Here is a 26,466-nt window from a genome sequence, read left to right as displayed (position 1 = left end):
CGGGAAGGATGCGGGCGCGGGGGCGCAGTCCCTCGGGGCGGAGCCGCGGTCGGGGCGGGCAGCGCGGGAGCGTGGTCTTGGCCTCGGTCTCCTGGCGGTCGGTGGCATCTCCTGGCCCAGACAGTCTGCCCACAAAGGCGACTGCGGCCGGGAGACCCCGGGAGCCGCAGGGGGGCGGACGGAAGCGGCGGCTCTGCGGCCCGGGGTGGGCTGGGGCGGGGCCATTCCGGGGAGGGCGGCGGCCGCAGCGCTGCGACTTTTGAAGTCCTAACAGTGGCGGGGCGGGTGCGACGCACCGCCTCTCGTCTCCGGTCCACCTCCCGCGCGCTGCCCGGACCCCCGGGGCCCCGGGGTCGTTTTCGGGAGTTGAGAGGAAGCCACGTCTTCAGGTACTTGTGGGTTCGAAACTTTCCAAACTGCAGAGCGCAACAAAAGGAAAGGGAGCCCCGGCGGCCGGGCCAGACGCGGGCCGGCACCACCCCCCCCCCCGCCCGCCCCTCCGCGCAGTCATCGCGTCTTTCTCTCTCTCCCTCTTACCCTAGACCTGGAAAGGATGGAGGAGGCCGGGGCCGACTGCGCCGTAGCTTTCGCCGAGGCCCAGAGATGGGTGGAGGTGAGTGCCTTTACTTTTTCCGCACGAGTTTGAGGCCTCGAGGCCGCTCCCGCCGCCGGGCGCTTCACCTCCTCTCGGGACCCGCGCCGGCGCGTGGCAGCCGGTTGCTTTGCTGTGTGGGGGACTTGGCAAGTCCTGCTTCTCCTATCTTTTAATGTCCAGCTAAGCCGAGTGCTGCCCTCCCTACGACGGGCTCGCTGGCTTCCCCAGAGCTCCTCTGCCAGGGCAGAGGCCGGCGCTCGCCCACTTGGGTTTGGGGACCACACGTCCTCGTGCGCCAGACCACGTCAGCACCGGGTCCGAGGCGGCCCAGTGCCTCGCGAGCTGTGCTTTGGGGGTGTTACAGTGGGAACGCCCGACTCTTCCCTGCACGGGCAGTGGATTAAGCGCGCGTTGAGTGGGAGGGCAGGTGGAGGTTGGGCAGGTGGAGGTTAGGCACTTGAGGCGCACCTGGAGAGATGTTTCCTCCCGCGCAGCCTTTGGAGCCCGGGGGTGGGGGGAGGGATGCGAGTCAAGGTTTTTACTTATTCAGAGTGGGCCCTGATGAGTCTAAGATCTCCTGGGATCACTCACTGAAGGGCTGTTACTTTCCCAGCTGTGCCTTAGAGAGGCGATCTTCCATTTCCACCGAAATGGAGATGGTCTCTTGGCCGTTTCTTCCTCTACGCTTTAAGGTTACATTTATCTGTAAAAAGTTAACACCAGGACTTCTTTCCGTTATTCTACTGGATGGAAAAGATGACTTTTTAAATGATGCTAGGGGAGTTCTTCAGAGCAGATGTGAATCAGGAACGACGGCTTGTTAGAAAATTGTTGCCTCCACCAGCCTGGCCGTTACTTAGGGGTTATTGATGCCGCGTGCTGGCTTGTTCAGCGCACTTAAAAATGCAAATTAGGTTTAAAGATTATTCCATCAGAAAAACAATATATTTAAGAATCCCAAAGCACCCAGTGTTTAAATATAATTCATTTGTCCTTAAATGTATATATGTGGGGAAAAGGAGAATAAACTTTCAGTGTTGCATTTCTAACAGTAAATAAAGGAATGTGAAATGTGAGTAGCGTTACCCACTAGACAGTGGCGGGGCGGGGGGCGGCCAAGAAGTTCGCTATTGGTGACCTTTCTGGACTGAACTTTGAACTAGTCTGAAGGTGATTTAGAAAGGTATGGGGGTGGGGGGAGAGATGTGAGGGGAGGGCACGGGGACGCCAGAGAAGAATAAACACTGTATTTTGAATTGAAATGAGAGTGGAAAAATTCCAGCAATGCAGTTAAGAGAAATGACTTCCCTCATTCATAAACTTTGAAAAGCCAGGGCGTCCAAAGGTAATTTTCCATTTGTAGTATTTGTTCTGCATAATTTTAGAAAAGAGATTAAACTTGTCCTTTGCTTTTGAGTGTTGGGGATAAAGAGAGAAAGAAGGAAAGAAATATGAGGACATTTTTGGGTCACACATGGCTCCTTTGTGGAGTTTCTATCTGCATGCTGTGTATTTGCTTCAGGAAATCTATAAATATGGATGATTTCACACTTTTCTTTTTTAGTATACAGATTTTTGAAATCTAAAAATTCCTTGTTTGTTGTAGCCTGCTCATGATTGTGTGGACTTTCTGGGAGAAGTTTGCATCTAATAAACTCGAGGGAAGTGTGTTGCAATAAAAGATACCATAATGCATGTACACGTGCTCATCTTCCCACTCTCATCCATCCCATCTACACATGTTTTGTTCCTCTTTTGCAGATAGACAAGTTTTCTAAAGACTTTGCAATATCATTATATTATAGTTAATGAGATTAAAATTCAAATCATTTTTTCCCTACTGCCACTGGGACCAAGGCAGTGAGTTCACTGAGGATATGTAAATAATTTACATATTCATGTACACTTTCCACATGCTCTGGACATTCAAAGTGACAGCAGTGTTAGGTTTTTTTATCTCCCCAATAGTGTCCAGATTGATTTGTCTCCTTTGCCTTTACAACTAAAGCACATATTTTAACATATCGTTCTTGCCAAAAGTAGCAGAATGGATGACTCCCTTGTTGTCACAATTGCCTCTTAACTCTGAGAACCCCTAATTTAAAGATAAAATATTGATTTTGAAGTGTATTTTATAACATATTTTGGAAAGTGGGGAAGATTACGGTATAAGTCTTTCTTCTACTTGCTAATACTACTTGCTCTACTTGCTCCATTTTCCCTATCATAGTTTTCTCTCCATATATTGAGGCATAATCAGGTCATTCATATATATAAACTTATATAACATACTATACTTTGCTGTTTTTATTCTTAGCTGCAGTTTTGACTATCCCGAGGTCAATAAACACCAATAACCTCGTAAAATTTTGAATGATGGCCAGTGTCCTTGTTAGTATGTCATTTCTATTCTCTATGATTTTAAATAGCTAATGTATTATTCCCACAACCAAAGTTAAAGTTTTATTTATTTTATTTCGGGAGAAGGAGAAAGTACGAGGCAAGGGCTAGTGGTTGTTGTTCTACCAGTTAAAATTTTATGACTATTTTAAATTTTGCATAAATGGTTAGTAGTGTATGTATACTTCACGGTAGTTTAATATTTCAATTTAAAGCAAATGTAGGAATGTCACCCTTTAATGTAATTCAATACAATGCTTTTGGATTATTATCTGGTTGGAAATCCTGTTTGGAACATTAATAATGTAGCAGAGCTGGTTTATGATTAAGCACAGTTTTAAGACCAAATAATGTAATAGTTTAAAGGGAGAGGTGGGGAGGAAGCCCGATTCCAGCAAGGTCACGGAGTAGGTGATGGAGCAGAAATTGCCAGCCTGACCCTCTAATTTTAGAATTTCTGCAGCACCTTCTAATTTTCTACACCTAACAGTTGCCTCTGTCTCTGTTTTGGGGCACTAAAAAATCTTTGTAGTGAACAGACAAAATACCAATGAGATGGAAAACTGGATCTATCACTCATTGGCTGGTCACCAGTTTCCAATCTGTGGGTTAATGTTGCTGTCTGGATTGAAGTTTAAATATAGTAGTAAATACAGTATGGTTGGAGCAGAACAGGCTAACTTCATTCCCCACCCCCTTGCTCACCTGTGCTTCCTGTTATCTCTGAGTTTGATTCTTTCTGTATCACTGTCATCCTGGGGAAAGACCTAAGGACGCCAAGTTGAGCTCATTGCCAAAACTGGCACCCGAATATAACTCCTTACTCAGTTACTTCCAATTAATCTGTTTCTCCACCCATCCCTAAATCTTTCTAAGTGGTTTCCCTTTTTCTCTGTAAACTGCACCCTTTCTGCTAGTGGTTTCCAACCTGTGTTCTGGTTTGAAAGGGTTTGCCTGGGAAATAGGAGTCCTCAGTGCCCACAAGCATTGTCTGTGGACTAAATGAAGGTTTTATGGACTTGTGCTGTTGCTTTTCAAATGTATGTAGAATGATGGAACATTGAATTCATAAACGCATTTTTGGTAATTATGTATAATTTCAATGAGCAGAAATTAAACTGGGAAATACTATGATTGTAAAAATTTATTTAAACATTTAAATGTTAGGAAGCAATTCTTATACTAGCTATTGTAGCTGAAATTATTTTTGCAAAATAAAATCCTGATTTTGTTAATTCCTTTTTTTCTGAGAGTCATGAAAAGATTTTAAAGTCCACAGTCTTTATTGACATTGTGCCATGAAGCATACCATAGTGTTGACGGTTTCTTAAAATCTCATCTCTGCCTATCAATCTATTTTTATTTTTATTTTTTATCTGTTCTCTGTAACTATTTGCCTAGCTGCCAGATAGCATAGAGATTAAGAGCACTGTTTTGTACATCACATATCCAGTACTTCTTTGTCTTATAATTGGCATTTTGTACCTTTTGACTACTTCATCCAATTCATGATGCCTGTAGTTAATGGTGCTGTATGGTACATTTGAAAATTGCTAAGAGAGCACATCTTGAAATTTCTCATCGCGAGGAAAAGAAATGCTTTTTGTAACTATATGAGGAGATGGGTGTTAACTTTTTGTGGCAAGCATTTTGCAGTGTATGTGACATCATTGTGTGATTGTGTGGTACACTTTATTCTACAGAACCAGGTGTCAGTTTCATCTCATTGAAATTGGGGTGAAAAAAAAAAAGGAAAAAAGGCTCTCAGGTTTGGGAACAAACGATGCTTCAAGTCCCCGGCTTTGTTTTCTTCCTTGAACCTCGCTTGCATGCTGGTTGTGCCTGTTTAGTGACCTACGGACTGCAAAGCAATTAATGCTTCCTAATCCTTGCTTGTGTTTTCCCACCGCCCAGGGAGCTGTTTTCTCACCTCCAGGCTACTGTGCATGGAATTCAGTTATTCCTTGTTTAGAAAGGAAGGAGGGGCCAGTTGGTGTCTTCTCTGTTTACCTAACACACATTACTTCTCTTCCGTCCTCCCTGCTTGGACTAAAATCCTGTGGGGCCTTTTCTGAACCAACACACCTCCACTCCATCCATTGCTTCCTCTCCTCTCTTGCTCGTCTAGAGCTCTCTTTTTCTGCTCTGTGGTATAATTCTATCCATTTTTCCATATTAGACTATGAGCTAACCGAGGGCAGGGACAGGATCTTTATTTCAAGGATTTGGTGTGGTGCCTGGTAAATGCTTATTGAATTTAAGAGTATAATCTGAAGGCTACAGCTTAAACAAAATTTAAAAATAGGGTTTTAAGGACCACAGCTTATTTCTTCTCCCAGGGGACACTTGCTTCAGTGTCTAAAGCTGAGTTCATTGCTTGGGGGTGCTTTTGTCTGCAAGATATGCCTTCCTCTGGGTGCCGATGTGTACTTGCCTCTTTACCTAGCATTTTCTATCCTGCTCCAGCCTTGCTCCAGAACCCTGTCACTCTCTTCCTGCCTTCTGATTAGGGCTTGCCCTCATGGGGACTTGCATTCAGTCATTTTGTTATTCAGAAAAATGCCTGCTATATACTTACTCTGTCTCAGCCACTTGCCAGGCTTATTGATCCAAATGCCACATTCTCAACAGCTTTGCTGGACCTCCAGACAGAGGCATGCCCCACAAGGAACAGACACGCAGACACACTTAGCAGCTCTGTCCAATGATTGTCGTCAGGGAAATTTGCACAGGGCGGGGTGACAGCATTTAGGAGGCAGCCCCAGTCTGCTGGGGGAGTCGACTGAGCTCACAGCGAGGCAGTATTACCATCAGGCTTCAGTGGGGCTAACACATTTGCCCACCTTGGGTTTATCACTTGTTGTAAGAGCTTGAAGTTGTATACAGCACAACTCTTAGGAGTTGCTGGGAGTAGTTTATTTTTACTCAGGTAATGCTTACAGGCAGAGAAATGCACAGATTTGAAGTGTACGGTTATAGGAATTCTATCAAATGTTTATACCCATGTAACCAGCAATTGAATCGACATGTAGAACATTTTTAATTCAGCAAACTTCCCTTCCAGAAGGGCACATGAGACTCTACCTCTTGTAGGCAATCACCCTTTTCCTTTCCAGCATCTTAGATTTCTTAGTGTAGTTTTGAACAACCAAGAAGTATCCTGATTGTCAGTTCATTCCTTTTTACTTTATGCAGCATTTTACTATTACTTGAACACAATGTCTTTATTTGGAAAACAGGACAGGAAGCCTGGCAAGAGATGATTGTACTCACAGAGTCCTCTTGAGAAGGAACTGATTCACACAAATAGGAACCAGGGTGGGAATGCCATTAGAATAGCCTGACTCCAGAAGGTATAAGCACACATGTCAAGATACTTCCTGGGCAGCTGGGAGGATTCCAGGATAGTTCTCTTCTGGATCTTTCAATGTACTCAGGCACTGAAAGCTAGAAATGGGCCTCTTCTTAAAATGGGGGGAAATACAAAGCCTGTGCCTTCAATAAAATGGAGTGTCCTTGAACCAGTTAGAGAAATCGACTCACTGGGTCAAAGGGATCAAATGGTTTATTTGGTCCTTGACCTATTGCCAAGTTACTCTCTGAAAGAGAGAGTTGCTGGTTTGCAACCCTCACGTAGAGGCTGAGGGCCCCAGCTTCTCCATGTTCTGTCCAGAATTGGAAACTGTCATTTATGTTTTTTCTCTAAGTAAACAGGTGAACGATGCATGTTGTTCTCCCTCTTCTCAGATCCCTAGTGATGTTAAACAATTTATCTAACAGATGACTCATTGGGCTTCTTCCCAGTGAGAAAGGATGAAGCTGAAACAAGGAGGTTCTGTCTCCTCACTATGAGCTCACGAAAATGCTCAGAGGGCCCCTGGCCTGGTAAAGTGCATCCCCAAGGTCATGGGTGTGGTAGGACCATTAAGGAAGTGTCTCCTGAGTTTTTGTTTTTCTTCTGTGTTGTTTGGAGATAGACCCTCTCAACAGAATTATGAGATGAGGAGTAGAACAACTGGCCATTTTGAGGATGTTTCTTCAGCCATTTATAAAGCACAGAAGTCCTTAAAGCATCTCTTCGCTCTAGGAAAAGCATGCTGGGTATGTGGCAGGGAGAGTGTTGCTTCATTCAATTCATTTGGTTCGTGGCCTTCTAGGCGGTGCTTTAGCATGCTTGCCGTCTGGATGCTGCCAGTGCTTTGGCTAGCAAGGGACTCCTGTTAAGACTAACTTTCTCCTTTTACATCCTCCTTTTTTTTTTTTTTTAAGATTTTATTTATTTATTTGATAGACAGAGATCACAAGTAGGCAGAGAGGCAGGCAGAGAGAGAGGAGAAAGCAGGTTCCCCGCCGAGCAGAAAGCCCGATGCGGGGCTTGATCCCAGGACCCTGAGACCATGACCTGAGCCGAAGGCAGAGGCTTCAACCCACTGAGCCACCCAGGCACCCCTCCTCCTTTGTTTTTAAACTGCTTGTCAGCATAATAGTATTTCAGCCAAAGACAAGTACTAGTTTCGAGAATGTTAGTTAAGAAAAACAAAGCATCAGGGGTGCCTGGGTGGCTCAGTTGGTTAGGTGTCTGCCTTCTGCTCAGGTCATGATCTCAGGGTCCTGAGATGGAGTCCCCCATCGGGCTTCTCTCTCTGTCTCTGCCTCTCCCCCCTGCTCATTCTCTCTCTCTCAGATAATAAATAAAATCTTAAAAAAAGAAAAAACACCATTAATAAATTTGTCCAACCCTTTCAGTTTAGAGAAAATACATGTTGTAGGAAAACAATTTCATCCCTTAGCATCTGCAGACTGAATTGCTTCTGTTGTTCTGTATCCTCTAGTTCCTGGCAGAAAGTTCTTAAATGCTTGTTGAAGTGGTGAATGTTTTGTATCCTGTCAAGAGATTGGCTTCTTTAATTAATGCTTGCCCATCTCCGTAAGCCTGTTAACTGTCAAAAGTGTATTAGAGCCTGAGGAAATGATAAATATGTGTACTCGTGCTTACTCTTCAGTTTCTGAAGGTAATTACTGGGTGTGCTTTTTTGAAAAGCACTTTTGATGTACTCAAAGCTCTTAATAAGGACAAGAGCTGTCATCTGTGCACAACTTCGCGAACCCAGGTTTAACGTGCTCAATCTGCCACGTTGCTCTAAGTAGGTAGGCATTAGTGCATTCTGCAGGTGACTCGCAACACAGAAACTGTCCCATAAACAGCCTTTCCAAAAACTGCAAAATCTGCCCTGACAGGGTGCTCGAGGACTGGTTCTCATTTCTGTGTATACGATGACTGGGGGCACCTGGGTGGCTCAGTGGGTTAAAGCCTCTGCCTTCGGTTCGGGTCACGATCCCAGGGTCCTGGGATCAAGCCCCGCATGGGGCTGTCTGCTCAGCGGGGAGCCTGCTTCTCCCTCTCTCTCTGCCTGCCTCTCTGCCTACTTGTGATTTCTGACTGTCAAATAAATAAAATCTTTAAAAAAAAAATTAAAAAAAAATTTAAATTTATACGATGATCGGTGTGGTGTTTGAGTTCATCGAGACGATGGTGCAGAGCACCACGCATTATGTCTGTCCTTTGGTACAGTGGGCATTGTCCTAGGAGAGAGAGAAATTCTATATGGGTTCAAAGGGCAACACTAGTAATAATTGATCAGGCACAATGAGACTTTGGCATCAAGTATTTTGTTTTAATCTATTTTTATTATTTCTTTATTTTTTTATTATTATTATGTTCAGTTAGCCATTGTATGGTACATCATTAGCTCTTGCTGTAGTGTTCAACCATCATTAGTTGCGTATAACACCCAGTGCTCATCCCAACACGTGCGCTCCTCAATACCCATCACCCGGTTACCCCTGCCCCCACCTTCCTCTGCTCTGAAACCCTCAGTTTGTTTCCCAGGTCCATAGTCTCTTATGGTTCATCTCCCTCTCCGATTTCTCCCCCTTCAGTTTTCCCTCCCTTCCCCTATGGTCCTCCGTGCTATTCCTTATGTTCCACATATGAGTGAAACTGTATGAAAATTGTCTTTCTCTGCTTGCATCAAGTTTTTTAAGGTGTTGCTATAAACAAAGTTCTGTCCTATGCCAGCATAAGCTGACACGGAGAGTGAGTTACCTGCTATGAAGGTTCTGCAAGAGAAGGTGAGTAACTGACAATTAGGGGGGCTAGTACTTTGTTCTACAAGTGCAAGATAGGCGGCAAGTGTATTGCCCTTATAATGAAGGACTGTTTTTACCCAAGGGTGTTTTCTTTGAGGGAAAAGAGTGGCGAGAGGTCACATCATTTGCTCAGGGAAACCCTAAAACTAGTAAGTGGTGGTGGGGCTTTGAACCCCGGTAATTTGACTCCACAGCCTGCTCTCTTAATCACTATACTCTACTGTCTCAGAGCGACGCTGGTCAGTAAATCATGGTAAAGGATTTGTACATCAGAAGAGAAGGAATGGGCTGTCAGTCCTCATTCCATCTGAAGCTATAAGATTTGCTATTTTCTGTTTATGGCAAGTCCTGCATACTAGAATAGCCTCTATCTTGTGATGTCAGTGCCTGGAAAGCACTTGATAACTGAAAACATTCTATAAACTATAGAATTGCGGATAGACATTCTTGACCAATTGCAGATTTTAGATTTCTATGTTCTGCTATATCCAAGTGAATATATTGACGCTCAGCAAACCATTTAAAGTGTTATAAAAGGGAAGCATCTTTATGTGATGACACTGAGATGTAGTTTGAGCTAGAAGAGGCGATAAATTATATCCAATTAGTTTCTTCTATATGACTAGTTGCAGAAGTATCAATTTCTTACTGACCTACATTTCAGTAGCCCAGGACATACCAGAACTTGTACAGACTGTTATTGTGCAGTGCTTCAGAATACATGTGGTGTTTTCAATGAGGACACATTCTAGTTAGTGTTTCATATGTGTAAGTACGGCTGAAGCCAAGACCACAATCAAAGATTTCCTCTTCTTGACTAGGTTGAAATTTGATCTAGATGTCTGGGCTGGGAAGGAAGTATCTTCTTTTGTTATACCACCATTTCATAATATTCAAGAAAGAGCATTCATTGCCAAACTTATTATAAACCTGGATTCTGGAATTCTCTCTCATTAGAGTTTAAAGTCTTTCATTCTACCTGAGGAAGAAAATAAGCAAACGTTTTGCCTTTATTTCTTGAGTAGTATGTAATCAATTTGGAACTTACCATATTGTCCAAAGAAAATATTGTCAGTCAAAAGCATCAGACACAGTAATACCTTCCTTCTTGAAATACTTCCTTCAACCATCCTTTGGACTTTTCTCCAATTTTACTTGATATTTCTGATTTTCCTTTGCTGAATCTTCCCAATTATTTGATCAGTAAATATTAGAGTATCCCTGGGTTCTTCTTGCCCTGTCTTCCCTCATTTGTCTATAGTCTCTCCCTGTAGACATTATCAACTCCGTAGTTTATATGCTGTCTGTGTGCTGATAACTTCCTTATTTATATTCTTGGTCCTGATGATGTTTTTAATCTCCCTTCCCTCCCTCCTCCCTTCCTCTGAACCCTGTGTGTGTGTGTTCCCATACACACATATATAGACACATATATAGACACACACACACACTCAAGATTTCCAGCTGTAGGTCAAATAGGCCCATTCCACTTAGTTTACAACAAAACTCTGAGTTCCTCCCCCTCCCCATCACCTACCTCCTCATCCCTCCAGTGTTTCCCATCTTGTAAATGGCACCACTGTTAACCCACTTTCTCAGGTCTCTACCTTAGAAGTCATTATTGACTCTTGTTTTTATCTCACTCCACATCTAGTCTGTCAAGAAATTCAGTTGGCCATATCTTCAGATATATCTGGAATCTGACCACTTCTTGCCATTTCCACCATCCTTCCTGGTTCCAGTGTAACAGCCAGATTCCCCTTTAAAAGTGTAAACCAGAAAGAAGACATAAGAATGGCCAACTGACTCATGAAAAGATGCTCAACATCAGTAGTCATTAGGGACATGCAAATCAAAACCACAATGAGATATCACCTTATACAAGTCAAAATGTCTAGAATCAAAAAGACAAGAAATAACGAGTTGCTGAGGATGTGGAGAAAAAAGCACATTGCTGGGAATGCACTGTTGCTGGACACTGTGAAAAACAATAGGGAGGCTCCTCAAAAAATTAAAAATAGAATTACCATATGATCCAGTAATTCCACTACTATTTACCCAGAGAAAAATAATTTGAAAAAGATGTATGTACCCCTGCATATATTTTAGCATTATTTACAATCCCCAAACTATGGAGGCAGCCCAAGTATCCATCAGTAGATGAATGGATAAAGAAAATGTGGCATATAGACAATGGAATATTATACAGCCATAAAAAGAACGAGATCTTATCATTTGCAACAACATGTATGATCCTAGAAGGTATAATACTAAGTGAAATAAACCAGAGAAAGACAAATACGATATGATTTCACTCATATGGAATTTAATAAACAAAAAAATTAATAAACAACCCCCCCAAAATTAATAAACAAAAAAAATAATTAAAAAAATAAAAAAATAGACAAAAACCCCTCAGAGAACACACAGGCAGTTGCCAGAGGGGAGGGAGGTAGCAGATGGGTGAAACAGGTGAAGGGAGTCGAGAGTACACTTACTGTGATGAGTACTGAGTAATGCATAGAGTTGTTGAAACATTACATTGTACCCCTGAAGCTAAAAAACACTGTTAATTATAATTCAATTTAAAAAAAAGTAAATTAGAGATTGTATTTCAAACTCTGCTCCCCCCACCCCACAATGACTATTTTGAGTAAAATCTGAGTTTTTAAGCTGTGGTCCATAGAGTCATGCATGGGCGATTCCCCCCTTGCTGTCTTATCTGCTCTCACTCTCTTACCAAGCTCTAGTCATACTGGCTTCCTGCTGTTCCCTGGATGTGCAAAGATTTGTATTTTAGGGACCTGGTGTTGCTGTTCCTTCTGCATGAATATCTTTCACTTTTTCAGATCTCAGTTCAAATGATACCCCTTCTTCTCTCCACCCTCCCTCCCTCCCTCCCTCCCTCCCTGTAAAATAACATTTCTGGTCACACCATACTCTTATATTTCATAGCGTGTAACAGTTTTATAGGATATAGGTTTTGGTTTGGCTCTTACTCTCACATAATAGATAAGTGTCTTATGTGTAAGCACTTAAACTTTGTTTTTAAGCCTCAAATAGTGCCAGGTAGTTAGTAGACACTCAATAAATATTTGTTGGACAAATGAATGGATGAATGAACAAATGTCTTTGAATTCTTTATACCTGATACCTTGTTAACGCTGTGATTTGACTGCCTCTCTGGCTGTACTTCCCCGAACAAGACAAGCTGGTTTTGTTATACCAGGTTTTTTACTTGTCTGCTTTTCTTCAACTTCAGTTCTGTATTGAGCAAGTTCAAAGGAAGTTTTTAGAAAAACAAGTTTGAAGCATGAGAAATTGACTTTGTTCAACCAATTGTAAAGATGCCTAAAGGTAAGCAAGTATCATGAGATAATAGACAATCCAGAACGTTTGAGGATGAGCTGCCTTAGCTGAATACCCTGCATGGGGGACAGTATTTCGTCAGGCAACTTAGGGGTGTTAGTCATGAAAAAGGTCTCGCCGCTCATTGCTCAGTGTCCTCCAGCCTGAGTAGGAACCCTGGTACTAACTGGGGACAAAGAAGCAGGCTACAACTTTACCTTGTTTGGAAATAAATGAAAATCATTCAAAAAATTCGAGAACAGGAACATTTCTTTCTCTGCCCCACTCAAACATCAGAGGCCTCCCTCATAGTTGCAAAGTGCTGTACTCTTTCTTTTCTGTTGTTGGAATTCTGAAATGGCACATAAAATTGAGAAGTGGAAACTTTCCAAAGAGCTTTTTTGAAGAAATGAGGGGAAAAGGGAAAGCTGAAACTCACTGTCTGTTTTGATGCAAACCGACTTTGTTTAAATACACTTTTAAAAAAATCACTCCTCCAAAAAAAAAGAAAAAATCCTCACCAAGATGATGTCCTATGAATTAACGGAGAGTATTCTTTTTATAAACGTATTTTTTTTTTTAACAGATGAGAAAAGAGTGGCTCAGAAAACTTACGTTTCTTTCCCAAGACCACACAGCCGATATTAGTAGAACCAGTATTTGAAGTTAGATTTTTCTAACGGAAAAAGCCAAACTCACTTTGTTCACCTTTTCTGTTTCTCTCCTTCTGTTATGGTTGTGCCTGTGGTTTCTACACATACACACCCTTTTGTGCTATAGCTGTTCCATGTGTCTGCTCTGCTCTTTGTTGGACTCTTTCTCTCCCTCGCTTTTTAATTTTAAGATTGGAGTTAAGTTAAAAAGCATAGGAAAGTTTTCAGATTTAATATAAAATGTGTAAATTCACACGAAGATCTGCACAACTTCCTGCTATTGGAATGTGATGGGTTTAGAGTGAGGATGTGGAGAGGAGGGAATGGAGAGGGCACTTACTACAGTGGTTCTTTCTGGGGCTTGTCCTGACAGAGAGGACACAATCACAAGACAGTGTGGGAACTAATGTGCCCATTAGACACCAAATCTGCAGGGACTTTGGGGATCAGAAAAGCACTTGGAAGCTAATAGACAAAGTCCTTCCTGAGTTTGACCGAAAAGATGGTGGTGGAAATTAATGTGGACGACAGTTGAGTTAGGTGGAGTGGTGCTGGCACAAGCATGGGTCCATTGGGTAGTCTTACGGATAAGACAACGAAGCTCATAATCTACTTGTGGAATGTACTTATTTGAAGGTAGGGAGAGTTACAAGATTAAATTGTGGATATGGAATTAGAATTTTTCCTTGAAATAACATGTCAAGTGATGTTGGAACTCCAGGGACGGAATGGGTCAGTGGAGGGGAAAGACCACAGCACACCAAGGATCACAGACTGAGCCTTGGGGTAGGTCTTCTATTAAGAAGACCGGAAGAGGAAAGGGAGGTCAGGTTCAGAAAGTGAGGCAGAAAACCTGGCATGTGTTAGAAGTCTTAAGGTAGCATTGGTTTCATGAAAGATGGAAAGGAAGGAGTACCAACTGTGTTCAGGATTAGAAGTGAACATGGGAAAAGAAAGTGGGAGCAAGGCCAGTGAATCTGACAGGACAGTAATTTCTCACTTGTTGAAAGTATAGCCGCAAAGTGGTAGTGTGGGAGCCAAATTAAGCTTCAGAAAATCCTAAAGGCTTAGCATAGTCTTAGCTTAGGGGCAAGCGGGCCATGAGAGAAGAGGTAGAAAGAGCTACCAAGAAACCAATATTCTTTCAAAAAAGCAATTTATTTGTGTTAGCAAAACCATCTCCTAACTCCAGTTTGTTATTGGATGTGTTAGTGATGCAAACCCTTCGTGGTTAGGGGAGGTGTGCTCTAGGACCGCGGCTCTGAGGGAATCCTCGTGGTCTGCTGTGTAAAGTTCTCTTAGTATATTAAACATCATCTCAGAGTTTAATCTTCTGAATTTAATTTCCTTTAATCTTCTGGATTTAATTTCCTCTCTCCTAAACTGGTAAAATGCCTCTCCTATCCTGAGGGTTTTTAGCTGACAATAATTTGATGAAGATATTTTGTTTTTAACATTCAGCAAAAGATATCTTAATAGTTTTGATTTAATGACTCTAAGAAAATTAAAGTCATGTTAAGGGCACCTGGGTGGCTCAGAGGGTTAAACCTCTGCCTTTGGCTCCGGTCATGATCTCAGGGTCCTGGGATCAAGTCCCACATCAGGCTTTCTGCTCAGCAAGGAGCCTGCTTCCTTCTCTCTCTCTCTCTGCCTGCCTCTCCACCTACTTGTGATCTCTGTCTGTCAAATAAATAAATAAAATCTCTAAAAAAATAAAAAAGTCATGTTAATATGAAAACAGTAATGAGAAAGGAAAACACTTTTCTCTCTTTTTTAAAAAAGATTTCATTTATTTATTTATTTGACAGATCACAAGTGGGCGGAGAGGCAGGCAGAGAGAGAGAGAGAGAGGAGGAAGCAGGCTCCCTGCTCATCAGAGAGCCTGATGTGGGGCTCAATCCCAGGACCCTGAGATCATGACCCAAGCCAAAGACAGAGGCTTTAGCCCACTGAGCCACCCAAGTGCCCCAACGCTTCTAACTTTAAATAGAGGTACAAAATAGTTACCATGAAAAAGTACATTTTCAAAATGCTGTGTCTTTGTTTCTTTTTTGTGTTCCAGCATGGTGTAGTGGTAAGAGTGGCAAGGTTTGGGGTAACACTGGATAGGTGTAGCTAGCACAGGGCAGATGCTGGAGAAAATGTGTCACCGTGGACAAAACCTAAGCTTGTCTAAGCCTACATTCCCATAACCATAAAATGAGGACTGTAGGGTGTTGATAGGTTTAGAAAAAAAGGACCTCTAACCTCTGATTTGTGAATATGGGTGTTTATTGAGTCCTTTTTATATTGTTCTTAAACTGTGATAAAAATCCCTTATGAGACCTTGAGGTTGGAATGAACAACCAATTCATTACCTTAAGAGTAATGAATTGTGTTTCTTTATGGTACTTCTGTCATTGTCTTCTCTCTAGGAATTCCCAGGTGCATTTTAACACTTCTTTCCTATTGACTCTGTCAGTGGATTTTTATAAATCTTAGGCTAGTCAGCTTGCCTGAGACTTTGCCAGTTGAAGAATCCCACATGTATTGTATTGTTGAAAACCCTGCCATATGTTCTTGTACTCATGGCTCCTCTCCACTCAGCTTCTATTTGAAGTTCCAGATTACAGAGTGCGGTGTATAGATTCTGTGCATTGAGTTTCTTTTTCTCATATAAATTTTTTTCAAGTTCCTTTATGCTTCTGTTATCTCAATTATTCTTTATCTTTTTACTTTTCGTATTTTGTGTGTCTTTGATTCATCTTATTTAGTTTTTCTGCTGTATTCAATTTGGAAGAAGCAACTGTAAGATATTTCCAAGAAGGACCTTTTGTGATGTCTTATTAAAAACAAACCTAATGAGCTATTTTAGAAAGAGAAGCTTTTATGGTTTCCATGAATAAAGGAAATACATTCTTAGGTGTTTTATTCAAAGGATAAAGTTTATATGCCTGGTTTTAAGCCAATTTGCAAGCATTTTTAGACTTGGAAAATATAAGTTCTAAAAGGTGTAACTTGCCAAATAGCTGATACTTTTGAAATTTGGCCTAAGTTCTGGTAAAAAGAATGTGGTTGACAGCCACACTGCAATTTACAGTAATCTTTTTTTGTGTAAGGAAATGAATCTACTTGGCTTAATAAATTCCAGATGAGTTTCTGGCTCCTTGATTATTACCAAGTCATTTAAAATTCAGGTTTCATTATTCAGTTAACAGCAGCCCTCTCTGTGCTTGTAATGGCCAATGTGATGTTAAAATCCTTTGCAAAACTGAAATACTATGGAGGGGACATTGCTTTTTGGGGTGAGTCATTTTGCGGCACAAGCTTGTGATGTAACCAGTGACTCAGTATTTGGCATAATCTGGGACTAAGAAGTGTCAAGCATCTCTGCTTATGGCTAGCAAATCCAGGCTATAAGGAGATCAAGGTGAGGCCCCATAAGGAAGTTCTGCTAGTTGCATGAAGGAGAACTTTTTTGGAAGCCCAGCTAAATATTTCTGCTGACTTTTCATTGGTCACCATAATCTGCAAGAGAGTCTGGAAAATATTTTTAGCTGGATACATCACTGCCTCTACCAATGTGGGGTTCCTGTTACTAAGGGAGAACAGGCTGACAATGTTGGATTGACAGTGGATTCTCTGCTGTATGTATTTGCTTTTCTACAGGACTTTGCTTTCCTATGATGGCAATCAAATGGCTGGCTTTTGGAAGATACCATATTACAGTTTTTTTCCTTACTTCCTGCATTGTCTCGGTCTCTTCAAAGTTCCTTTTCTGTTTTCTTTTTTTTTTGGTTTTGGTCTCTTTTAAGCTGTAATTTTCTTTTAAGCTTCTGATGATCATTGTCTACCAGTTTCTGTATATCAAGTGGCGTTCCTCACTGCCCCTCCCTACCTGAAGATCTGGTTGCCTCCAGGTCCTGATTCTTTCCTGGGGGAACTGGACTATTCTGCTATCTGTCCCATCTCTTCACATCTCCTGAAGTTGAAATTTCCTCTGTTCTGCTCAGTCAGCTACCTCTCCCGCATCTACTTTCTTTCTTCCAAAAGTTTGTTCAAAGTTTTCTTCTACTTTTCAGATTCCTTTTGTCCTTCTGAGTTAATAACCTCAAATTTCCGTGCTGTGGGAGGCAACAAAAAGAAATGTGTTACCAGTTTGTTGATTGTGCTTAACCAGACAGAAGTCCCGTGTGTGTGTGTATTTCAAGGGAACCATAGAAAAAGAAGAGTAGAAAGACATAAAGATTACAATTATTGCTGAGACAAATGTCATACAATTAAATGCTAGCTTATTTAAATTAGAAAAATCCTACCTTACGGTAAATTTGAAGTGAGAGGGCTCACACACTGTAATGAGGCAAAATTTAAATCACAAAGGGATGGTGAATGCACTACAAGCAAAAAATGAGCATAAGGAAGATAAACTAAAGCCATAGAGGAGTTAGAATTTCTGTCCCCTGTGGTAAATTCTGCGCTAGCACAGTCAGCTTAGGGACAGAGCCCTGGCTTCACCCCTGCCTTTCACAGCCTGGCTGCTGGGCCTCTCATTTACCTGGAGCTCAGAGTATGGTGAGGGGGAGATGCAGAGAAGGAATAGGGACTGGCATGTAATAGCTATTCAATAAGAGTTTCTTTCTTAAACCTCTGAAAAATTTGTCTTTCAAAGAAAAAAAGGAAGTTGACATATATTGGGTACCTATGTGCTGGTCACTTCAAACAATACATTCGACAGAAACGAAAAGTGAAGATCAGGTAACATTAATAACCTGCTCCAGGAAAGATAAGCTGCACAGCGAGACCCTGGCTTTGGTCCTCGTGTCATTTCTCCCACATCAGAATTGCTTCCAGTGATGCTTCTTCTGTGAATGTTTCCCTAAATGAGAAGAGAGCTTCACTTGTTGTAATTAGTTGTTTGTCTTTGCTACAAGCTTCTTTTTTTTTACTTTTTCCTTAGTTAATGAAACTTTAATATTTTACTTTTTCCCAGTTTTGAGATATAATCGACATATAACTTTATTAGCTGACAGTGTATAATACAATATGCATACATTCTGTGAAATGGTGATCATGGTGTTTAGTTAACATCCGCCACCACACGTAGTTAAACACGCCTTTTCTTTTTCTTGGGATGAGAACTTTTAAGATCTATTCTCTTTGCCGTCAAACACACAATATGTTGTGTCAACTATAGTTCTCATGAACTCTATCCTTATGCTACACCTCATGCTACAGGCTTCTTGAGAAGACCGGCCAACCACCCAGACCGTGCCTGAAGCTTGTGATGATGGCTCAGGAGAAATTTCTTTCTTTCTTTTTTTTTTTTTTTTTTTTAAAGATTTTATTTATTTATTTGACAGAGAGAGATCACAAGTAGACGGAGAGGCAGGCAGATAGAGAGAGAGAGAGGGAAGCAGGCTCACTGCTGAGCAGAGAGCCCGATGCGGAACTCGATCCCAGGATCCTGAGATCATGACCTGAGCCGAAGGCAGTGGCTCAACCCACAGAGCCACCCAGGCACCCTCAGGAGAAATTTCTCAAAAGAAAAAATGTCCAATGAACTCAGGGCTTTCCATGCACTGTAAGTTCTTGTGGAATGAGAACTGAGCCTTAGTGACTTAGATGTGTCTCTTCTGGAGGGAGGAGATGCTGAGCAAGACAAGGAAGCCGTCAGGACAACTGGGAGCAGTCTGTAATGGCTCTGGAATTTTTTGGCTGCAGGGATCATAGTCCACATCTCTGATGACAGATCCCAATAAATCATTTTCTGTTATTCTCGTGACTGTAGACCTGTAATTCTGGCATTGTTAGTCAACGGATATTTCACCACCTGACACTAGGAATATGAAGTGTTTGTTACTCAGCTATAACGTTAGGTGAGATTGCGCTAATCACTTAATATACAGCGATCTTAATTCGGTTGAATGATCATCTCCCATCTTCTTTTGTAACTCCTTTTGTTTGCATTTAGGTTTCCCACAGCTCTTCCCAAAATCTTTTCATGTTTTCTGTCCCTTTGTAGTTTTGCTCTGTGGTTATTTTTTTGAGGCCTTGAAACTTGGTAGTGCTGATGCCTCAGTTCATGTGCTGATTTTTTTAAGTTCATGGAATATATATATATCTCCCATATATTTTCCCAAAAATATTATATATATATTCCACATATATAACACGTATTCCATATATATAACATATATTCCATATATATAACATATATTCCATGTATATAATACATATTCTATATGTAACATATAGTATTTCTATTTCCATATATTATATGTATTATATATATATATACACACACACATATAGTTGCAATGAAGGATTTTTTAATATTGACTCAATATCCTGAAGTGCTCATTTTTGCTCAGGTTGTCACCTGTGTCCTCCGGTAGGTCTAATTCACGAAGAGTTGGGAAGATTTTGTTTGTTTGTTCTTTCTTTGGCTGCTGGATGCCTGCAGGCATGTGGTTATTTTTCTTTGTCTCCTTGTTGCAGCTCAGGTCCAGCTTCTGGGCTGCCTCATGCGGGGGAGGCTCCGTGGTTTCTGTCCATGTGGCAGGCAGGTTCTTGTTCTATCCTGAGACACCAGCAGGACACTTCTTTGCTCCTAGGTTTCTTCAGGCTCTTAGACCCTGGTATAGAGGGCATACACCCCAACTTGCTCTAATTCTGGGGCCATGGAAGCTGATAATTCTTGTTCCAGTGGGGATCCGGGTCTGTTTCTATGTCACTTCTCCCTCAAAGTCACTGTGGTCATGGGCTTACCTGGGGCTCTTCTGCTGTTGGTCCTGTAGTTCTCTTGTGCTGAAAGAAAATAATTCTACAACAGCTCTCTTATTGCCCTCTGGGGCCAGATACCTTGCATAGAACTGAATTCATGGGGGACATATGGCTTGGACTTTAAGTTGGGAGAGAAAGGAAGGCAGTATTTAATATATTACCACCTCCTGGTGTATGTAAATATGTTTTAGGCTTTCTCTAGGTGCACTATTAATATTTATGTTTTTAACCACCTATCCAATTCAGAATGATTCTTCGCCTTTGAAATGTGTTTATTTTTTTTTTTTAATTTTGGGATTTTTTAATGCCTGAAGATGTTTTTATATTTCAAAACCTAGACTGTACCATTTTATCTTAAATTATGACTTTGGAATAAATGTAGGCATTTTTTGTATATGAAGGGAATGTCCCAGTTATGGTTTCTGAAATGCCATGTTTAGCCTGTGGTTGGTAGACTATAGAACACTTATAATTAGAGCCAGTGGGGAAAAACCCTAGCCAACAAGTTTTATTAGGTTGTAAAATATGGATTCTTGGAAAGGTTGTAACAGTTGTGTTGGCTATGAAAAAGCTTAGTTCAGTATGGGCAAACTGGCCGTGGGAGGACCTGGCTGTGAAGAATAGACTTGGGGATCCTCCTTTCTCTTCCCTTCTTGAGTCAACAGCCTACCTGTGAGCCCAACATCACTCTTTAATGTTATATTATGTGAATTTGTACTATATAATTACATATAATTAATGTCCATTAACTTTATTAATAATTATTAATAACAAATAAATAATGATTAGTATAATTAATTTAATTATATATGGTAATCCATATAAGGTAATATTACATTATATGAATTTTGGGCCGAAATGATAGTCTTATTCTTCTGGAGTGTTGGTTCTCATCTGGGGGGTGATTTTGTCCCCCAGGTGATGTTTAGGAATATCTAGAGACATTTTTGATGGTCACAGCTGTGGTAGGGGGCGCTACTGAGTCCTAGTGGACAGCGATCAGGGATTTTGTGAGCCATCCTACAGGCCACAGGTTGGCCCATGTATCAGAGATTTATCTGGCCCAAATGCCAGTAGTGGAGAAATTGAGCAATCCTGTTCTTGAGTCTAGACTTTTCCCCCAAATATTTTTTGGCATAATGTAATTTTTAAAAATAGAATTACACTTAGTACTTGAAAAGTTATACTTGACTGTTGTTTTGCTTATTTCTTTTCCTGTGGAGTGCTGTACGTCTGGACATTATAGAAAACTGGGCAGCACCTACGGGTCACTGAGCAGCATGATTTTCTGGATGCTGCTAGGGGAATATAATGAAGAGAGTACAGACCGCTTTCAAGGACTGATTAATGAAATGAGGCCATGCCATGAATCTGAAAGATAAAATACAGTTTAAAATAGTAAACCATCTCTAAATAGTCTCCAAGAGTCAAAGAATGACACTGTGTCACATTTGGAACCCTCCTTGATTCCTTAGCTACCTCCTCCTGAATAAGCCCATGTTGTTATTGATCACCCAGCAGTTCTCCTGGGCAGGTTAGTACACGTTATCAGGGCAGGGAAACTCATGAATTGATGATATACATATTACATCAAATAGGGAGATTTGATGTGATTTTTTTTAATAAAGATTTTTATTTATTTGACAGACAGATCACAAGTAGGCAGAGAGGCAGGCAGAGAGAGAGAGAGGAGGAAGCAGGCTTCCCGCCGAGGAGAGAGCCTGATGTGAGGCTCGATCCCAGGACCCTGGGATCATGACCTGAGCCGAAGGCAGAGGCTTTAACCACTGAACCACCCAGGCCCCCTGATGTGATTGTTTCAAATCACTCCCCTATTCCCTTTATTTGAGAAAAACAAACTTGTTAAGACTATTGTCCTGGGGCGCCTGGTTGGCTCAGTGGGTTAAAGCCTCTGCCTTCGGCTCAGGTCATGATCCCAGGGTCCTGGGATCGAGCCCCACATCAGGTTCTCCGTTTGTCAGGGAGTCTGCTTCCCTTCCTCTCTCTCTGACTGCCTCTCTGCCTACTTGTGATCTCTGTCTGTTAAATAAATAAATAAAATCTTAAAATAAAAAAAAAAAAAAAAGAAAGACTTGTGTCCTGATCATTTCAATAGTTCTGGTAGGTAAATGTAATTTTATATAGCAAAAAGTAAAAATGATATCCAATCCACAGAAGATCATTCCTGGGGATGGAAATTATTACGAAGTTTTTTGTTATTCACCAGTAAACTTGACTATTAAATATCACTTAAAAATAAGCTTTAGTGAGCTTCAGCTTTGTCTTAATCTTTTCATTATCATTTTTATTTTGCTCTTTTAGTGCATTTTCCTGTCCTTCTATTTCAGACTTCAGGTCTAGAGAGTTAAATTAATGAAACTTTGTACTTTAGTTCAGGGTTTGTGATCAGGGTACACTAGAATCCTTTTTACTCCCAGTCCTTTTCCCACATAGACGACCATTCAAGGCAAACAATATGTTTGCTTGGTCTGTAGAGTTTTGTGTTCTTACAAAATAGGTACTGTTTTCTGTGTGCCTGTGTATGACTGTCTTATAAATTCACGTATTTTAGATCCCATTTTATGTGTGTATGTATGTATTTATTTACCAAGCTTTGTGAAGACTGAACCATGTTCACAAATGGTGTTGAGATAAACATCCTCAAACTCGTCCACCTGTCCCATGCTACATACTTTGGAGTGAAACTGCTGTACCATAAGATAGACACACCTTTGTTTTCACCATTAACGACTTGCCAGATTGCCTTCCAGGAAGCTCCCACAACTACACACTTGCAGCACTGAACAAGTGTTTCTCTTCTTGCTTCCCCTCCTCACTGTTGAGGGTGATTTGTGTCCCTCCAAAAAAGATACGTTGAGGGGCACCTGGGTGGCTCAGTGGGTTAAAGCCTCTGCCTTTGGCTCAGGTCTGGTCTCAGCAGGGAGCCTGCTACCCTCCCACCCCCCCGCCCCTCTGCCTGTCTCTGCCTAAGTGTGATCTCTCTCTCTCTGTCAAATAAATAAATAAATAAAATCTTAAAAATATATATATATATATGTTGAGGTTTTAACCCTTCATATTCCAGAATGTGACCTTGTTTAGAAATTGAGTCTTTTTTTTTTTTTTTAAGATTTTATGTATTCGTTTGACAGAGCGAGTGTGAGTGCGCACAAGCAGGAAGAGCCCCAGATAGAGGGAGAAGCAGGCTCCCCTCTGAGCAGGGAGCTGGATGCGATCTCAGGACGCTGGGATCTTGACCTGAGCCAAAGGCAGATGCTTAACCCACTGAGCCACTTAGGCATCCCTAGAAATTGAGTCTTTACAGTGGTAAACAAGTTAAAATGTGGTCTTAGGTTGAGCCCTAATCCAGTATGATTGCTGTCTTTAGAAGAATGGGAAGTTTGAACGTGTAAGAGACAGACACCCGGAGAGGGAAGGTGTGAAGATAGAAGATTGGAATGATGTGCCTGCGAGCTAAGGACACCAAAGATTGCCAGCAAACGATCAGAAACAGGAAGACGCAAGAAAGAATCCTTCCCTTACAGGTTGCAGAAGGAGCATGGCCCTGCCAACACCTTGATTTCTGACTTTAACACTTTAGAAGTGTGAAACAATAAATTTCTCTTTTCTAAGCTGCTCAATTTGTGGTAGTTTGGTATAGCAGCCCTAGCAGATGAAGACACTCCTCATCACTGATATCATCCAATTTTGTAATTTTTGCCAGTCTCACTGGTATAAAGTGCATATGTGTGTTTTGGTGACACCAGCAGACAAGATGATGATCCAGGAAAGAAACACCTGAAGCATATTTCTGAAAGTCCTTGACTGCAGTCTTTAAAGAAAATGAGATCCTACAGAGTAGAAGAGAGGGAGAATACTAACCCACGCAGTGAATCATACTCTCTTCCAAAGGTGGCATAGTAACCCTCAAAAACTCTCTCAGATTGTTTTAATATACATTTTTAGAATTAAAAGTAAGATTGAGCATCTCTTCATATACCTGTTTGGGTTTCAAATATATTCTCAAGGACCTTCACCTGTCTATTACTTCTGTTCTATGATGTCTTTTCTTGAAAAGACAGTTTTTACTTTGATGTCATATTCATCCATTCTTATTTTATGTTTAAGTATTTTGTAATTCCTTAAACCATATAGGTACTCTTCTGATACCTTTATGATTTTACATTCACACTTGGGTAGTTAATCCATGTGGATTTTATGCTTGAGGACATAATATGGTATGAGGTAGTAGTCAAACTTTCCCAGCGTTGGTTTTTTTTCTTCCAGTTTTCCTAGTACCATATGTGGGATCATCTAGTCCTTTGTTTTTGCTGCTTGCTTGAACAGGTATCAAGGTCCATATATACACAAGTAGTCTGTTGTGTCTTGTCTGTTGTTGTGTCAATATCACTGTGTGGTTTTTGGGGTTTTTTTAGTTGACTTTGAGCTATGTCAGTTATTAGGTAGTGTGAATCTCTTCTTTCTGCAGTATTTCAAAGTTGATTTAGCTTATTTGTCAACTTATATTTTTTCATACAAACTTTGGAATTAGAGAGTCCTCCAAGTAATCCAGGTAGGATTTAATTGTAATTTTCCGAATTTCTAGATCAGTGTGTGGGAGAATTGGCAACTAAATAGTTTTATCGCATCTGTGAATGGGTTTATTTCTTTATTTTTCAAGTTTTTAAAAAAAACATAGTCCTTTAATATGTCTTAAAATTATTATAAATTACAGTTTTTATTATAATAAATAATAAAATATTATAATTCACAGTTTTTGTAATTTACATATAAATTATGAATTACAGTTCTTACATATCAGGTTAAATTTAGTTTGTTGCTTCTCTGCGCGATATTTGATTCAATGATGTCTTCTAATTTAGTGTTGACATGAAATTAGTGTTGACAGATGTGACTGAGAAGTTTATCTTCAACTTGCGAACTCAATTCTCTCATTAGTTTTTAGAGTTGATTGATTTTTCTCTGCAGATAATCAGGTCATCTCCAAATAATGACAACTTTCTCTCTTTCCCTCCAGTCTTCCAGATACATGTATATTATATTATATATTATTATATTTAAAATAGTTTATTATATTTAGTCAATAATTTATATTTATTTTATAGTATATTATATTTATTTAATATTTAATAATATATATTTATATTATTGTATAGATAGCATTTTATTTATATATATGTATTTACATTTGTCAGGACGCACAGCATGAGGTGGTATCTTTGACTTGCTCCTATCTTCATAGAAATGCATAAGATTCCTCTTTTCTACTATCCTTCATGCTCCAATTTGGGGTATGTAGCCTCGAAAATCAGTTCAGCACTTTCTTCTATTTCTGGCTTTGAGAGTATTTATCATAATCCAAAGTGAAACTTCATCACATTCATTTTGGCATCTTTTAGACTTATGTGGGTTTTTTTTCCCCCTATAATTCATTTATGTGGTGAAATATACTGACAGATATTCTAGTCTTAAGCTACCCTTGCTTTTTTGGAGTAAACGCTTTGTGACGATGATTTTAAAAATACTCTGTTAACTATTTCACTTGATATTTTTATAAGGTCTTTCTCATTTATGTTCCTAAGGAATCAGCTCTGTATTTTTCTTTTTTGAGCTTAAGATTTGGAATCAAGATTTCATTAGCTTCATAAAAATGAATTGTGTGGCTGCTTCTTTTATTCTGTCATGTGTAAAAAACATTTAGTGTGGCTTATTTCAGGGAAGGACAGGTTAAAAATCCATTTCTTCTTGCATTTGTTTTGGTATTTCATGAGATTTCAGAAATCTACGCATTCCTTTTAGATTCTCAAATTGTGGTTGATGGTTTATAATATTCTTTTAAAAAGAACTTTATGTATTCCCTGAAAAAAATGTTTATTGAGTGTTATGGAACACTTACTATAACTAGATAGTACAGTTGGTGAGGACACTGCAACAAAGGAGTAGATAGAAGTCCTAGCCTCATGGGACTTACACTTTGCAAATGAGATGACATTATTAGATCTTTGTTTATTGTCCCATTTCAGTCTGTCTGTTACTCATTGTAGTGCTTCCTTCAAAATCTCACCACGTTATCCAGGGGTGTGTGGATGTTATTGATCATTTCAGGAACGAGTTTTGGTTTTGTTCACTTCTTTTTCTCATGTGCATATAGTCACTTCATTGTTTCTGCCCTTCCTTTAATATCAATCTTACCTTTTGATTCTTGGTCTTGACTCTTATTTTCCAACCACTTAAATAGTTAGCTGATGGGTACAGTGTTTAAGTTACTGCCCGGGGAGTAACTCACTGCATCTTGCCCTTTCTCTCCTCTCTGTGTCTTTTCTTTAGCTATGCTTGGTTTCTTCAGATGCCTGCTCCCCAGTGGGGTTAGGAGCACCCTGGCCTCCGGACACGGGAGAGTAGGTCCTGTGCTGTGCCACGAGTAGAAAGTGCCTTCCTTCCGAAATATCACTTTGTGAGCTTGTCATGGCTTCTGCCTTTAGAAATGCATTCGGGGGAGTTTTTGAGATTTTATTTCTGAGTCTTCCTCCTGAGTAG

General features: G+C 40.5%; 1 protein-coding gene across 16 annotated transcripts in view; it reads left to right on the top strand.

Moving 5' to 3' along the window:
- The first annotated feature begins 282 nt into the window (after window positions 1-282).
- Window positions 283-26,466, top strand: part of LMO7 (LIM domain 7) — a 203,393-nt gene continuing 177,209 nt past the window's right edge. For 5 of the 16 annotated variants that reach the window (XM_032864224.1, XM_032864225.1, XM_032864223.1 and 2 more), the window contains exons 1-2: window positions 288-389; window positions 543-613. In XM_032864224.1, coding sequence (XP_032720115.1) covers window positions 554-613 — 60 coding nt within the window. In that variant the 5' untranslated portion in view covers window positions 288-389; window positions 543-553. Of the gene's footprint in view, window positions 390-542; window positions 614-26,466 lie in introns of all 16 variants that reach the window. The other 11 variants (XM_032864229.1, XM_032864228.1, XM_032864226.1 and 8 more) reach the window with 7 other exon arrangements.

This window comes from Lontra canadensis, unplaced genomic scaffold, assembly GCF_010015895.1.
Source record: "Lontra canadensis isolate GAN:19392208 unplaced genomic scaffold, GSC_riverotter_1.0 scaffold26, whole genome shotgun sequence".
Taxonomy (NCBI): domain Eukaryota; kingdom Metazoa; phylum Chordata; class Mammalia; order Carnivora; family Mustelidae; genus Lontra; species Lontra canadensis.
Note: the sequence above shows the minus strand (reverse complement) of the source record. Positions and strands in the feature narration are given on the sequence as shown.